General features: G+C 36.4%; 1 protein-coding gene across 1 annotated transcript in view; it reads right to left on the reverse strand.

The window, feature by feature from the left end:
* Window positions 1-17,729, reverse strand: part of Slc26a7 (solute carrier family 26 member 7) — a 113,320-nt gene that overhangs the window by 18,048 nt on the left and 77,543 nt on the right. Inside the window, exons 10-13 of the mRNA XM_042673165.1 lie at window positions 13,657-13,734; window positions 12,204-12,299; window positions 4,080-4,186; window positions 2,529-2,595 (exon numbers count right to left, since the gene is read on the reverse strand). Of these exons, the coding sequence (XP_042529099.1) occupies window positions 2,529-2,595; window positions 4,080-4,186; window positions 12,204-12,299; window positions 13,657-13,734 (348 nt within the window). The remainder of the gene's footprint in view (window positions 1-2,528; window positions 2,596-4,079; window positions 4,187-12,203; window positions 12,300-13,656; window positions 13,735-17,729) is intronic.

A 17,729-nucleotide genomic window follows, 5' to 3' on the forward strand; every position in this document is an offset into this window, starting at 1 on the left:
TGCATAGAAGAGGATATGCAGAGAATAGTCATGCATGCAGGCAGAGGAAAGAAAGGAGAAAATATTAGATACATTAATCTGGACAATTCATTAGTCTCTCAGTTTACTTGTTTTGTATCTTAAACGAGATAACCCCAAAATGTTTCTAAAGCTATGAAACTGATTCAGCTATTAAAAGAGTTGGCAGAAACAATTCAAGAAAAAGTAACCTTAAGTTGTCAAACTAATTTTTAAGCAAGAGTAAACCTTTCAGAAACCAAAAATAAAGCATTAGTTCTTAGATTTATCATATTTAATCATTGCAAAATTTATGTGATTGTACCAGCATTATCTTCAGTTACAATAACATGAAAAAAATGTTACCATTGTTTCAGAAAGAAAATTCCTAATGGAGTAGAAAGGAGGTCTCTCAAATCTAGAATGGGTCTCTTGTAAGAAGAAGGGGTGGAAAAACGTGTATATGAATGAAAGAAGGGAATACATTTTGTTTAAAAATTTAAAAATCCACCCAAAATTTATATATAAATATTGTTGTTTTTTTCACCTCTTAATTTTGTCACAAAAAAGTAGTGAGATACAGTGTTTTAACAATGTTTTAAGTTTCCCATGTCATACAGTTCTCATTCAGTAGAATATGAAGACCGGAACGGAATAATAAGGTTTAAGAGTATGGAAATTCTTCCAGCATTTCATCTTTCCTACAGTTATTTCATTCACTTTACCATATGTTTAGTCCAAGAAGAAGGCATGAACTAAACAGAGTTTGTTGATTTTCTTGTGTGTGTGTGTGTGTGTGTGTGTGTGTGCACATATGTGTGTATGTGTTTGTGTGCTGGTCCTGGGGCTTGAACTCAGGGTTTAGATGCTGTCCCTGAGATTTTCTCCACTCACTCCAGGCTACCATCTCTACCACTTGAATTATTACTCCACTTTTTGATTTATGGTGGCTATCTTTCCTACTTGGGCTGGCTTTGAACGCCAATCTTCAGATCTCAGCCTCCTGAGTAGCTAAGATTATAAGCATAAACCATTGACATCTAATGATTTTTTTAAGCTGAAAAAGAATCAATCCAAAACTGAATTCTCTATCAGATTAAGGATGTCAAGGCCAGTATTAGTGGCCATGTGGGATGGATCCAAAGAGGACTTTAGGGGCTCTGATCAGGCTGGGACTTTGCACCAGCCCCAAATTTTGTATAACTGTTAAGGTAAGAAAAGAGAGAGGCGGTGGAAAACTTGACACTGGAAAACCATCAAAGACTGCACTCAAAGAGCTCTCCGTGAAGCAAATCTTTCCATGCTTATTTAAAAATGCAAGCTATTCCCCCTGGGTGTCACAGAAGGGTTCCTCATATTACTTCTTTCTTCCAGTTTACTTAGAAATACACTAACATTGGTCCTTCTGATGGGAGGCCAGTTCTCTCTGTTCTGAGGGAAATCATGAGTTACTAAAACAAGTGAATGTGAAAAACAAAGCATTTACCAAGCCAGTTCAAAGTGAGGGCAACTTTCAAAAACTGGCAAAAATAATTCAAACCAACATTTTCCCTCATGCTTTAAATTGTTTTGGTTATCCCTTAAAGCAAGAAAGTAACACTCAAGTGATATTAGTTGGCACTCTCAACACAGGTGGGCAATTTACATAAGTTTTTCCCTTTAAAAGTTCCAAGCTGATCAGCATTCTAGAACTGCTTAACTGTCATCTATTAACTATGCAGTCTTGGTTTTTCTTAACAACAACAACAACAAAAAACCAGTGGGGTGTCTCAAAACTGTATCCTAACTAATTGAGAGACAACTATTAGAGGATTGCAGTTCAAGACCGGCCAGGGCAAAAAAATTCACAATGGATGGGTATGGTGTCTTCCAAGGCTTTGGGGGAAACACAATAGCCAGACACAGTGGCATACCCTCTCATCCCAGTGACAAACAGAAGCACAGAGGCTCACAGTCCAGGTTGGTCAGGTTTTAGTCATAGGACTTGAACTCAGTGCCTCCCACTCTTGCGTAGATTTTTTTTTTTTTTTTTGCTCAAGGCTGGCATTCTATCGTTCTAACACTTGAACCATACTTCCATTTCTAGCTAGGTAATTGAAGATAAGAATTTCTCAGGTTTATCTGCTTTGACCCTCAATCCTTAGATCTTTATCTACTGAGTAGCTAGGATTACAGGTGTGAGCCACTTGAACTTGGCTCCTATTTTTATTCTTTTCCTTAATTATGTAACTTAGCAATTAAAAGGGATTTCAAATGCTTAAGCTGACCTTAACCATGAGTTCACTGTAAGCTCTAGTTCTTGGACTACTGATAGGATTTTTATTTGAATGCTAAGGATTTTTATTTGAATGCTAAGTTATTTGTTATGTATCTATTGGTATGGTGTTCATATACTTAGCAGTGTAAGTTCATACTAATTAAAATTGGAATGATATTATTAAATGAAATAATTTATCTGCTTTATGTCTTAAAATTATTTCATTCACAACATTTTAATAACTCTACAAAGAATAAAAGGAAACTAAACTTACATCATCTGTTTCGGTCTTCACTTTAAATTCCATTTCTTTCATATTTATTATGCTTAAAGTCTTTTCTCTGAATTTAAGGCAGATAGAAAATACAATCATTTCCTGATTACTATATTAACAATAGAGAAATAAGAGATAACTAGTTTTATCTTAACAATTAGAATGTCTGAAATGGTTTCAGTTCTATAACTTACTTGTTCATAAAATATTAGTAAATATATCTATATATGTATATAAATATATATCTATATACATATATGTATATATGTTATATATGTAATATATTTCTGTATATTACATATATTCCTGGAATCTCAGAAATAAAACAGATTCCTCGTCAAAAATCAATAAAACAGTTTACCTCATTTGGATTACCAGAGGCCCATATCATCAAGGTGTAAGAGCTGAACTGATAAAGAATCATGAAAGAGAAAACACTACAGAATATATAGCATTTGAGCACAGCTTGTTTTAGTGGAGTAAAAGGAATCAGTGACAAGAAAGAATAAGATAATAATGCATCTGTATCTACAGGTTGTATAAAATAGAATCAATGGAGATAAGTTTAGATCTTAAAGAACAAATTCTTTCATAAACAATTTTAAGAAAATGTTAAGAGATGACTATGAGAACTAGTCCAGATATATACTCAGAAAGTAAAACAGGAATTGGTAAATGAGTTATAGATGTTCAGCACAAAGACAGAAATAGTGTGTTCCTGAGTACATATACATGGGCTTCTGGAAAGTATGATTTTCTGAAGTTAAATTTTGCAAATGATTAGTGTTGCTATATGGTTGTGTCTCATTGGATACTATATGCCTTCACTTGTTAAAACCATCTATGAGATAGTATATGGCTAAGAGCACTTTCTATTTGTATAGATTTTGTATACTTGCTATAGCTCAGATTAGAAATGGCTCCCAAGGCCTATTCATTAAGGACTTCGTTGCTTTTCTGTGGTGCTAATGGAAAGAGTGGAAACTAAGATCCAACCTAGTGGTAGGTTAGATAAATCATTTAGCTAAATCATTGGTACACCCATGAAGAGGGTATTGGGAGACTATTGCTTTCCTCTCTCTCTCTCTCTCTCTCTCTCTCTCTCTCTCTCTCTCTCTCTCTCTCTCTCTCTCTCTCTCTCTCTCTCTCTCTCTCTCTCTCTCCAAACCATCAGGAGGTGAGCAGGTGAGCATATTTCCTCCACCATGAACCCCTACTATAATGTACAGGGCTGCCACAAGCCCAGGCAACCAGGCTAAGTAGCCATTGCATCAAAACCTTTTAAGACGAAATAAACTTCTTTCTCTCAAGTTGCTTTATCTTGGGGAGTGATGGAAAGCTGATTTTATAGTTTTATTTTATGATGTTGAGAATTCTCTCCATTAAGACCAACATTGTTACATGTCATCCGTAGACAAGACATCTGTCTCTATTGTACTGATCACAAGTAAAACATGAAATTCTAGAACTTTTGAGAAATGAAAGTAACAAGTAATATCCTATCTGTGGTTGTCGCATAAGAATAAACCAAGTCTTTAAATGAAATCATACCTTGGGAAACGTCCTATCACTATAGCGATGGTACTGACCACACCAAACAGCAGGCCTACGTTGGCAGCAAAGCAAATGGTAAATATGTAAGTACTGATCCAAATACCCTGAAAAAGAAGCAGGAGACAGAAAGCATTGGGTCCTCAGTATTCTCAAAGTCTTATGCTCTAAGAGTTTCTATGGCAAATCTGGTAGCCAAAATGTCTTATTTGAAAAGTGGTAAACAGAAGCTCAAAATACAGAAACAAATATTTGCTCCCTAAGTTGCTCTGCACTGGCAACAGAGAAAGGCTTCTTTTTGCATTTCCAGACACTGCCAACCCTCAGTTCCACCGGCAACAAACACTATATTTAAGATCTGTAAATAGCTGATGGATATGTATGTGGTCAGAGGTATGCCATAATTTCCCACTGTTTGTCATTTGGTGTAACAATATTATAGGTAATTGTTTGCAGATTTTTTGTCATTCTCAACAATATTCTGTATTTTCTAAGATTGCTATGCAAATAATAAATGCAATTTATTACTGCATAAAGTTCTCAAAGCCTAGTGTTAAAATGACGGAATCAAATAACACTGCCAATGCTACTTTTAGATCAGCAAGTATAAAGAACATTATAATTTTATTTACAAGGAGCCACTTATTGTGAAACGGAAAAGAGAAAAAGGAAAAGGAACAGGCAGGGCCAAGTTAGTTCACATGGAGATTCCAGAACAGTATAAGAAACTCTAATTCCTCTTTTAGTTGGTATTCCAAAATTATTTTAGTTTTTTCTACCACTTGAAGGCATAATAAAACAAGATATGCAACGGAGCAGGCATTTCTAAGCTTAACGATGCAAAAACTACCTTTAAAAGCAAAATAATTTGTGAAATCCAGAAAAGCTATATTTCTAAACACAAAATCTTGCATTGATCAAATTGTAGACTGCCAGAATTTCCAAGATCTCTTTTTCCCCTAAATAACCTGAATCATTTTGCCTATGCATACAATTGAAAGTTGATTTCTTTCTGCCCAATGTTTTAAGGTGTTACCACTTTTTAAAGGGTTTTAAAACATAGATCAGTTTTATTCACAAATGAAAGAGTTAGAAACTATTCTGTAATCAGAAAATAGCATAAAATCTTTAGAGGGGTTGATTTTTCAATCAAGTTTTAAGCAAATAATTGTAAAAGCTTTTTTTCCCTCTTGAAATGTGATTCCTTGTCTGGATATTTATCTACACTGAATGTGAGTTAATAACAGGTTGTTTCAAAAGTATAAACCTTTGAAAGCAAATTCAGAGATTCTTATCTGCAAACTTACTTTTTATATAAATAGAAACATTCTGGAGTAAGTAAAAGAGAAAATAACTTTTCAATAATTCTTAAAAAAAAAAAAAAAAAGCAAGTGCCAGTGTCTCACGCCTGTACTCCTATCTACTCAGGAGGCTGAGATCTTAGGATTGCAGTTCAAAGGTATCAGGGACAGGAAAGTCCATGAGACTCTTATCTCCAATTAACCACTGAAAATTGGAAAATAGTGCTGTGGCTCAAAGTTGTAGAGTGCTAGCCTTGTGCCAGAAATCTAAGCAGCAGTGCCCGGGCCCTGACTTCAAGCTCCATGATCACACACACACACACACACACACACACACACACACACACACACACACGTGCACAAAGAGAGAGAAAGAAAAGAAAGAAAGAAAAGAAAGGAAGGAAGGAAGGAAGGAAGGAAGGAAGGAAGGAAGGAAGGAAGGAAGGAAGGAAGGAAGGAAGGAAGGAAGGAAGGAAGGAAGAAGGAAGGAAGGAAGGAAAAGAAAACCCCAATAGAACTCTCTTCCTATAAACGTAACATTGTTACTTCATATTCTAAGATTATTTCAGTTTATCATTTGACAGGTTAGGATACTACATTGTGCTTTCTTTATTCAGATCAGTCAGCTGTCTTCTGATTGTACATGATGTGATTTTTTTCCTTCCTAATATATTACACTGTGCACAATCATACATAAAATATACTGCAAGATTTTAGCATTACTTCACCTTCTTATGATGACTCCAAGTCCCACTCTTCCTTGAATGTTACATGAATCTGTCTGACATAGTCAAAGAAAACCTCACCCAAGCCTTAGGAGTCCCATGCCTCCTGACTAACCTCCATGGAGCTAAGGATCCTGGTCCCTGCTATGTTTATAAAACCACAGGGCCTGGGGGCCAGAATTCATCAGAGCAACCAAAAATTTTGGTACCATCTGGTTCTATTTTTAAAGTATGTTTATTCTCCCTCAGCCTCATCAATTATAAATCAGGCTCTCCAAATGCTTAGTTCTTTCTTGGGGCTACTTTTATAGCTTTGGAAAAAAATGTCAACTGGAAATTAGTAACAAAGATCAGTAAATAGTTCCATTAGTTAGAATAATCCCTAATACTATTTTGCAACAATTTATATTAAAAACTAAAATGTTGATGAACACACAGTGAAACTGTATGGCTCCTACACCATTATTTATTTTTAGCTAAAAATTATAATTTTCAATCACCAAACATAATCTAACCTTACAGTTAACCTTAAGAAGAATACATAGAAATTCTTGTTCCTTACAGAAAATACAATTGGAAATCACAGTTTAGTAGTTATTAAATTACAGCATCTTTCCATGATTTATCTGGTACCATTCAAATTTCATAGCAATTCACCTATTCAGACTCAGACCTAAGCCCAGGAATAAATAGCTTCCTTTAGTTCTTATTACTTCATTACTTTGAAAAAGGGATTTGACTATGACTCATAATAAAATCAATATCAAATTATAAACATTTAAAGGCTTCTTATTTTTCACATGATGACTACTTACATAATTTTTAAACTCTAGCTTTCCAAATTATTTTACACATGCATACACACACTCACAGACTCACATCTCTTTGGTAATTTTTTTCCATATTTACTGTAGGCATATTTTCTTGTTGAGTAATCTAGATAATATATATTATATGTATTATTTATAAATAATCTAGAGATATATAGATACATATGTATATTCTTACATCAAATGTTATACCCAAATCATATCCTAAGCATCTTTGGACTTTCACTGTTGAATTTCTTAGCAGATAAAAGATATCTATCCACTTGGTCTATGATAATCTCAGTTGTCAAGTTTATTCAATTAAGATGCTCTGGAAGTTAGTACTAAACCCATGGCACGTCTCTAAGAGCACTACCTGAAATTCCATTAGTATGATATGCACCCTGGGGACACACCTTCAGATAACATTCCTAATTCAGCACTCACTCCAACTCACTTCCTCTCACTTCCTCTCCGCTTCCATCTTCACATTGTCTTTTGGTAAGTAGCTTGGTCCACTAAAAAAAACTAAGGCATTGTAATCCTAAAAGAATTATCAAGAGACATACTCATAGAAGGAGAAATTGAAAAAGAGAGCATACATTTGGATATGTAATAGCTTGGAGAAAAATACTCTCAAAAACATGTGAAAAGGTCCTAGTGCCAGTGGCTCATGCCAGGAATCCTCCCTACTAAGGAGGCTGAGATCTGAGGATCACAGTTCAAAACCAGCCTGGGCAGGAAAGTCCATGAGACTCTTATCTCCAATTAACCACCAGAAAACCGGAAGTGGCACTGTGGTAGAGTGCTCACCTTGAGCTGAAGAGCTCAGGACAATGCCCAGGTCCACAGTTCAAGCCCTGTGACCAACAAACAAACAAAAACAGGAAAATTCAAGGAAGAAAGACTATTAAACAAAGAAATACTGAAAGTGTGTAAAAGCAAGCTGAAAGAATTTATGAAATTTTAGTGGACATTAAAACATAAAAGAGATAAAGGAAATACTTAAAGCTAAAAAATTGGATAAGAACAAACTAGAAATATATAATCAGAAATCAAATAATTGTACATATGAATAAAAATAATCATTAGAAAATATAAGGGCACAACCAGGTGCTGGTGACTCACACCTGTAATCCTAGATATTCAGGACTGATCTGAGGATCAAGGTTCAAAGCCAGCCCACTAGGAAAATCCATGAGCCTTTTATCTCATTAACTACCATAAAACCAGAAGTGGAGCTGTGACTCAAAGTGGTAGAGTTCTAGCCTTGAGTAAATATGTTCAGGGATAGCACCTAGTCCCTGAATTCAAGCCCTAGGACTGGCAGGAAAAAAAATAGGCATAAACAAAAATAGACTCAACAGACAGCAGAACATATAGACTTTAAGCATATTTAGAGATATATTAGAAAAATTTAAATGTCTAAAATACAATGCCAAGTCTACAAGCTGTTAAAGGAAAGCATTTAGGAGTCAGCCAAAAACTTGTTTTTATTATAAAAAGTCAACATTTTCAAAATGAAAGAGCTCAAGAATACGAAACACAAGTACTTTCTTGAAAAACTTTGTGATAAGGTAAAAAAAACTAAAGACATGAAATGAATACTTCAGGAACAAGATGTTATAGTTTTTAAAAGCCTAATAGCAATCTCTGAATTCATTTAAACAATAAACTTTCTCTATTTTTCTCTAATTTAATAAATGAAATTTTCTTCCAATGTTGATCCTAATTAGAAACTCAAACATCATTCTAGATATCCTCTTAATACTATGAAATGCTAATGATGCCTAATTCAAAATCTTTTCTACTTATCAAATCTATTGCTTGCTCTAGAATGTCATGGTCTTAACTTTGATCATTGACTGAAGTAATGCTGCAATTCCTCTATTGTCTTATAGGGTCTGATCTATGCCTTTCATTCATCTTCCTAACTTTTCTAATATAGAAAGTATATTCTTATTTTACCTTTCAGTGATGCTTTGCTGTTTCAGAATGGAGTTTAATCTTGCAGGGTATAAGTAGTCTTTCTCAATTCAACCTGTATTTCACTTTTTCAATCTCATCTGTTACTATTACCATCCTCACAAAGTCTGGTCCTTGATTTTGTTGTAGCCAGATATGCTCATACCATCTCTATATTCTTGCCCACTGGGTTATCTTCTGTTCCCAAATGGTATCTTTCTGTCCTCCAATTCTCAACTTAGAAAGCACTTCCTCAAATAAGTCCTACCAAACATTTTCTCTCCTTCTCTGCTTCCTCCTACATGAATAACACCTTCCTTAGAAGTACCTTTGCACAAGATTAAGAATAAGTTTGAATCTTCTCTTCCCTTTGTTTCTTTTTAAAAATTTTTAATATATATTTTTTATTGTAAAGATACCATACAAAGGGGTGACAGTTACATGAGTAAGGTAATGAGTACATTTCCTATCAAGTATTGTCACCCACTCCTTTGTTTTTCCTCTACTATCCCTTCACTCCCTAACTCCCCAAATTCTCCATCCCGAAGCAGTAAAGTTTTCAACATAGTGTATTGTACATCTCATTGTTACAATGGGTCAACCTGTATTCTTATTTTAGCATTTTGTTATTTCCTTTCCCCTCCCCAAATTAGAAAAATGTGTATATACAAGATTCAGGCTACTGGAATCAAATACAATGAAAACGGGGGAAGAACATACAAAAGAAACAAAAAAATCACAGTACATCATAAGTACATTAAAAACAATAGCAGCAAAGATAAAACCTCTTGTGTCCCTATCTTGGGGTTCACTTAGCATCATCTTCATAGCATTTTAGCTTTTCTGCTTGTCTCAGACATATACTAGTTACTGCAAATAAGAGAAACCATGGGACCTGTGTTTCTTTGGGCCTGGCTTACTTCACTTAATATGATTTTTTCCAAGTCTTTCCGTTTCTAACAAATAGGGCAGTGTCATTCTTTCTGATGGAGGCATAGAATTTCATTATATATATACACAGATATATATACAGATATCTACACATATATCTGTAGATATCTGTATATATACCACATTTTCTTGGTCCATTCATATACTGAGGGGCATCTTGGTTGGTTCCATATCTTAGATATGGTAAATAATACTGTGATAAACATAGTTGTGCTGTTAGCTTGAGTATGGCCTTGTTTGTGATCCATTGGGCAAGTGCCCAAAAGTAGGATTGCTGGGTCATAGAGGAGCTCTTCCTCTATGACCATACTGCTTTCCAGAGTGCCTGAACAAGTTTACACTCTCACCAACAATGCAGTAGGGTTCCCCTTTGGCCACACCCTCTTCAGCATCTGTTGTTATTAGAGTTCTTGATTATAGCCATTCTAACTGGGGTGAGGTGGACTCTCAATCTTGCTTTGATTTGCACTTCTTTTATGGCTAGAGAAGTTGAGCATTTCTTCATGTGTCTATTGGCCATTCTTCTTTCCTCTTCGGAGAAGTTTCTCTTTAACTCTTTAGCCCACTTATTAATCGGGCAGTTGTTTCTTTGAGGATTTGGTGTTGGGGAGGATTTAATTTTTTGAGTTCTAAGTATATTTTAGATATGAGACCCTTGTCCATTGTATGGCTAGTGAAGATCTTCTCCCAATCCATGGGCTTTCTATTGATCTTGCTAGCTATGACCTTTGCCATGCAGAAGCTCTGCAATTTTATGCTTTTTGTTAAACCTTTCTTTGATTTGTTGTGTTTCTGGGTCTTTATTAAGAAAATTTCAGCCTGTGCCAGGAGCTCTAGTTTCTCCTGTTCCTTCCTGTAATGTTTTCAGGGTGTCTGCTTTGACTTTGAGATGTTTGATCCATTTGGAGTTGATTCTGGTACAGGGTGATATATAAGAATCTAGCTTTAGTGTTCTACAAGTGATTAACCAATTTTGCCAGCAGCATTTACTGAAAAGGTTGTCTTTCTTCCATTCTACTTTTTTAGTTCCCTTATAGAAGATTAGGTGGCTATTGGTCTATGGATTCATTTCTGGGTCTTCAATTCTATTCCACTGGTCCTCAGGTCTGTTCTTGTGCCAGTGCCAAGCTGTTTTGATTTATAGTAGCGTTTGATATCTAGTATTGATATTCTTCCAGCTCTGTTCTTTCTGCTAAGGATTGTTTTTGCTATTCGAGGTCTTTTTTCTTCCCTTTGTTTCTGTGAGCTACCTCATACCTACTGCTTTAGTAAAAGCCACTTTCCAACAGCAGCCTAGCTAATTATATTTTCGACCTACCTACCAAATAGTATTCCTTCAGGTGTTAGTTCATATTTCAAGTCAGTGGGTGATGCTTTCATATTGACCTGTATGTAGTAATGCTTCTACCTGTTTTTCCTAGCACTAGGTATGTACTGAGGTTTTATCATGTATGCATATGTTAGTGTTTCTGCTTTCTACACATTAAGTATCTAGAAGGTACAGGTTATTTTTTATTCATATCTACATTCCTCACTCAGAATTAGACTCTAGTTGGAGCTCAAAAATAAGAGCCTCAGAGGAGTGTAAAAAAGCAATCCTCCGAAGTTTCACAGAACAAAGGCACTAAAACACAAAGTGCATGGACCAGTATGTTACAATGGATTCCATAATCGAGCTCGTCCGAGATGTACATGAAATATTTCACACATTCTAGCTAGAGAGAATTTTGGATGTTCTTGTCTATTCAAGCTTATATAAGTATGCTAAACATTTGTGTTTATCAAAAGCACATCTTGTTGTTGTTCGGTGAAATTTAATCGGTAATTGGGAATATTTTATTAAACAATCTAACCCTTCCCTCAGTGGAACCCATTTGGAAGATAATGCCCAAGACTTCCTATTGTGTCAGGTGAATTTGGTCACCAATTAGGACTCAGCCTGCATTCATGTAGCATCCATTGACAGCAATAAATGCCAAAGGCTCGGTATTCATATTGCTATAAATCAAGATATTTCTGTCACTGTACACTTTCTTGATAACCTTGCTTCCAGAATCAATTCAAAACATAAATCATGCACCCCCAATCCACTCAAACTAGTTAGAAATTCTGTTCGAAGTTTCCAAACTACTAGTCCATCAGCACTTGAAAAAATTCTGCTTCTTATAAAAACAACTTGTATCTAATAATTTTATTAAGTTTTTAGAAAACAATAATTCATAGTATACTAGTCTCACCTGAATCTTTTTCAACAAATGAAAATGTTAAAATGTTCTTGGTAACATGTGCATAGGTCAAACCAAAAAAAAAGTCTGGCCAAACTTCTACTTTAAAAAATATTAAAGTGTACTTGTTGTTTAAATTTCTACTTACCCAATCGATTTTATCCACATTCCAATACTTTTTCAAATCTCGAAACTGTATTAACATTCCCTTTAGTCCCACAACAATAATGCTTGCAAGAACACACTACAAAAAAAAAATAGTAATTTGATGAAGACAGGATAAAAGCTTTCATCTGAATTCAAAAGAATAAAGCTATTCTTATTTTTGCTCTCTTAAATACTGAAAAGCAGTCACCAATAAAAAGACTAAAAAAATATTTCTTATTTGGAGATAACTCATTATGTTGCTTAAGAATATCGTACCAATTATATAGGAAATCACAGGACAAAACTTAAGAAATTCTGTAAAACAAACCAGAGAAGTCAAATGGACAAATGAAGAATTATAGGAGTAAATATTATAAGACTTAGTGTTCCCTTAACTTCAAGGATTATCATTGGTCTGATACACCTTTGTTGCAAAAAATACATATTTGTATCCTCTTTAATTTTTATAATATCAATTATCTGGCTTAATTTGAAGATGTATTCATATCTTTAGAAAATGAACTTGATTAATGAAAGATCATCCTGTGAAAGTGATTTATTCTTACTGCACAAGTGAAAAACTATAGAAATGAAGGACTGAAATTGACTCTCTTCGGATGAAATTCTTAAACTATGGTCACTATAATTCCTCAGACTTACAAAAGCAAGGTGAACTACTGGTATTATCTCAGTGACACTCTAAAAAGGGTATATCAAGGAGTGGGAAGATCCATTTTGTTCCTTAGACTGTTATACCAGTAAATTTTCTAACAAAGTTCTGAGAAAATTTTTCCAAAGTTTATTTTTGCTTCCTCTTTGTATTTTGTTGTTTTTTTTTTATTTGTTTGTTTGTCTTGGTGCCTGTCCTGGGCCTTGAACTCAGGGCCTGGGCTCTGTCCCTGAGTTTCTTTTGCTCAAGGCTAACACTCTACCTCCTAAGCCGTATCTCCACTTCCAGCTTTACTGGTAGTTTAGTGGAGATAAGAGTCTTATCGACCTTCCTACCCCAGCTTGCTTCCAACTATGATCCTTAGATCTCAGCCTCCTGAGTAGAATTACAGGTGGGAGCCACTTGTACCCAACTTGTTTATGAAATGCTAAAAAGAGAACCAAGACCACATGCAGTGTAGGCAAAATTCTCCTCACTGACCTACAAACAAAGCCTCATTATCTACATTTTGCAGCAGAGTATTTCTATTTCCACCCTCCATTTGCTTACAGAATAATACTGACTCCACAGGGATACCTTCATCCATGAGCTGAAGAATTAATCAGCCATGGTACCCTCCCATTCCTCCCTCATTAAATGCTGTTTCTCTGCAACCCACACCCTCAGTCAGCTAGCATTTATGGAAGATAATTTCAGATTATTAAATTTACCCTCCCAAGATACTTTATACACAAGCACTCTAATGAAAAGTTAAAAAGTAGATAGTGAAAAAGCATTACTGTACCATGGGCAGCCAGTATAGCAAAGGTCCTATTGCATAGATGACTATAAGGACGAAAATGCAAGAGATTAGACAAGCCACCTGCAAAATACAAGACAGACAAAAAAAAGAAAGCCTTGAACTTTTTTTGTTATTTCAAAGCTATGTTGGGGGTAGGGGAGTGATTCTTACTTCACTTTGATGAGACAAAACAAAATGTTGGCACATCATTGTGAAATTTTATAGACCGTCATTATCTGCATTTCAATGGGCAGCTGAGAGAAGCCACAGGTGACAGCTGACACACTGGTGCAATCAAATTACGTCAGTGATGAGAGAAGACCCTCTCCACACAGAGAGATAAGACAACAGCAATGTGTGCCACACATAGCTGGGACTGTCCTTGCTACACCGTGGAAATAGTAATTCCATGGAGCATTCTTTAGCCTGCTGTTGCTTTTGCCCGACTTCCCTCTGTTCTGTAGAGGGTTTTGTGGGTGACTAAACACGCAGCATAGGGGTTTTCTGAGCAGGCAAACCACAGGGCCCACTCCGATAGCTCAGTAAGGGACTTGGGAAATCCACATTAGCACAGAAAGAAAAAGATATTATCTGTTAAGGTTTGTTTCAAAACAAAAGTCAATGGCACAAATCCTCGTGATAATTTTTACTCAGACACTTACACGATACCAGAGAACAAAACCAGAAAAGAGTCTTAGGAACTGGGATGGATTTAGACAAGAGTCAAATCCTATGGAAGGATCTGAGGCATACACAGGAAATCTACCTTGTCTGAAGTCCCCAGAGCTAGGGAGTTAAGAAGTCATGAAATCAACATGAAATCTGTACTGGGATCTCTGAAAACCAAAGACAGATTTTTTTTAATTTCTTCAGATTGATCTCTTTATTGACTCCAATGTGGACATATGAACCATCAAAACCTATGTGACAATTTATGGATTTATTCTCTCATTTTAAAATGAAAGCTTCATTTGGCATCATTTTATTGATTTGGATTTGTTCTATCTACTGCCAAAGAGAGCTGCTGATGTTTAGCAAGAGGCAGACATTCATTGGCCAGCAGAAAATGGGATTGAGAAGGTGCCTTGCTGAACCTGGCCAACCTCTCTGTCTGTCTGTCTCTCCTCAATTCTCTCCTTTAAAAAAGTTACAGTAATAATTAAGATAATTAGTAATAATGTCTAGGATAGTCCTAGAAGAAGATCACAATAGCTCAATCGCTATATTGAGCTATATGACCACAGCTATATGACCATATAAAATGACGTTAATCAAAAGGAACTCTAAGATATGGAAACAGAAAAAAGTTAAAGTGACAACCAGGTTTTAAATATTTTTCAGTGCTGTTGATACATCTTAATTACATCAAAACACACACTGAATAATTTCTAAAGATTTGTTTACTATCGTGTCTGGTTTCACAGTATTAAAATTTTTCCAGCCAGGTACCTGTAAACCTACCAACATAGGAAGCTGAGATCTGAGGATCTCGGTTTGAAGCCAGTCAAAGCAAGAAAGTCCCTGAGGCTCTTATCTCCAATTCAGCACCAAAAATGCTGGAATTGGAGCTCTGGCTCAAATAGAAGAGTGTTAGGCTTGAGCACAAAAGCTTAGGGACAATATCCAGGTTCAAGCCCCAGGACCAGAACACACACACACACACACACACACACACACACACATACACACACCAAAAACAAAACAAAAACACTTTCTTTTCTCCTTGGAGGAGGATAAGCATCATTCATCAATAGTAAATGGTCAAAGTTGGCTCTGACTTTGAAATGGGAGCTGAGATTTGTAGTGCTGGTGATGAAGAGAATGTAAGCACACCACAGCCCACAGCTGGGTACAGTGAGCCAGATCGTTGGCTTTTCTGTTTCTCACAAGCTAGAGATTTCCCGATGCTATACTCTTTTTTTTTTTTTTTTTTTTTTTTTTTGGGTCCCGTCGTGGGGCCTGAACTCTGGGTTTGGGCACTGTCCCTCAGCTCTTCAGCTCAAGGCTAGCGCTCTAGCGCTTGAGCCACAGCGCCACTTCTGGCTTTTTGCTTATGTGGTGCTGAGAATCGAACCCAGGGCCTCAGGCATGCAAGGCAAGCGCTTTACCACTGAGCCAACTTCCCAGCCCCGATGCTATACTCTTAAGTAAAAACCAAATATATTATAAAGGTCCTGCATATATTACCATACACTAAAACCATTACTGAAATAACAACTCAACTAGATAGGCCTATTTAAAAATACAACAGCAATCTTAAGCTTTACTCTAAATAATATTTAGCCTGGTCCTTTTAAATATCAGTAAACAAAGAAAACTACTAATTCACTTCTTCCTAATCAGTTCCATTTAGAGTTCCATTATAATCAGTATGGCTCTATGTCCACAGCCTCTATCTATAGATCAACCACTGCTGTGGGATTCGAATCTTCATCTCTTTCCATATCGTGCCAGAGATAACCTTTGGTTTTGGAATTATAAATAATCACACTGACAATCCCTCATAAGTTCATGAAAGCTGAGCACTGGTGGCTCATGCCTAAAATCCTACCTATTAAGGAAACTAAGATCTGAAGGTCATGGTTCAAAGCCAGCTTTGGCAGGAAAGTCTGTCAGATTCTTATTTCCAATGAACCAGTAAGAATCCAGAAGTGTGGCTGTGACTCAGTGACAGAACTCCAGCCTTGAGTGAAACAGGTAAGGGACAGTGTGAAGACTCTGAGTTCAAGCGGCAGGACCAGTGTGAGCACAAACAGAAGAATTTAATGAGATCATCTATACCTTCTTCTTATTTCACCCTCAGATTGTGGATGTATATGTATGTGTATATGTATAGCATTTACAGGTGTATGCATGTTGCTCATTACTATAAAGATGACTATGAAGGCATTAGCATTCCTCAAATGTACACACACACACAGAGAGAGAGAGAGAGAGAGAGTTGTTGTGAGGAGGAAATATGAGATTCCAGTTGTTTGCTTTTCAACTAGTTGTCAAAGGACACATTGTAGGTGAGATATATACATAAATGAGTGTGTGTGTGTGTGTGTGTGTGTGTGTAAAGTACTGCACTAATAAAGGAGAGGTAACAGAAAAGAAAAAAATAAAGCCTTAGGTATGTAAGGCTCGATTAAGAAGGCTTTAAGGAAGTTACAAGCAATGAGCCAATTGTGAAAGAATAAAGGAATCCAGTTTGGCAAATCAGAGCCCAGAGGCAATCTCAACGTGGTAGAACCACACGCCAGCTGCTGTTTTCAGTGTGGCTTTGCCTCTCTGGCATCCCTCCAGGCTTTGGGTGACTCCAGAAGTCCCCCTGGAGAACTAGGGTGTCTCCTCTGTTGGAAGTGAAGAGGAACATGCAGGGGGACACTGAGCTCCCTCCCACAGTTCACGTTCCCACTCAGGGAGGGGCAGAGGGAGGGATGGAGGGCAGCATTCAGTTGTGCTATTTGTCCCAAATCTTCCTATATACAGCCTTTGCATGTCACATCTAAAAGAGCCAACCAAAAGATAGCTTTCCACAATTGGAGGACAAATGTATGCCTGAGCCTTTGATCACAGCACTTGCTACGAAATCATCTATATCTTCCCACATTGAGGCTCCAATGTTCCAGTTGGATTTCCTACAGCTTTGAGAGGTATTACACTCACTTATGTGAAAATGACCCTAAATTGACTATGTAACATCATCTTACGTAGCTCCTGAGCACTTGACTTGTGGATCAGCCTTATGAACGCAGGTTGCAGTTGTAAGATCTACACCATAGAAGCACAAAGGGGGGGGGGGGGAATGTAAAAATATTGGGAATCATTTTGAAGTTAGATTCCATGCTGAAGGAGTCTGTTCATAAATTAAATGACAGCATTCATGTGAATTTCCTTCGTTTCTTCTACTTTTTAAAAAAGTGACTACTAGGTAATTTAAATGTGAGTAGCTCCTATCATTTCTCTAATGCAAGATGGGGACAAAGAAGAAGGAAGAGGGGTAACGGAAGAGCTGAGTCTGATCAAGGGTTATGTGTGCATGTCAAAATGAAACTCTCTTGTACTACTACTAGATGCTAACAAATAACTTT

The sequence above is a fragment of the Dipodomys spectabilis genome, unplaced genomic scaffold (genome assembly GCF_019054845.1).
Source record: "Dipodomys spectabilis isolate Male_0828 unplaced genomic scaffold, ASM1905484v1 ptg000783l, whole genome shotgun sequence".
Taxonomy (NCBI): domain Eukaryota; kingdom Metazoa; phylum Chordata; class Mammalia; order Rodentia; family Heteromyidae; genus Dipodomys; species Dipodomys spectabilis.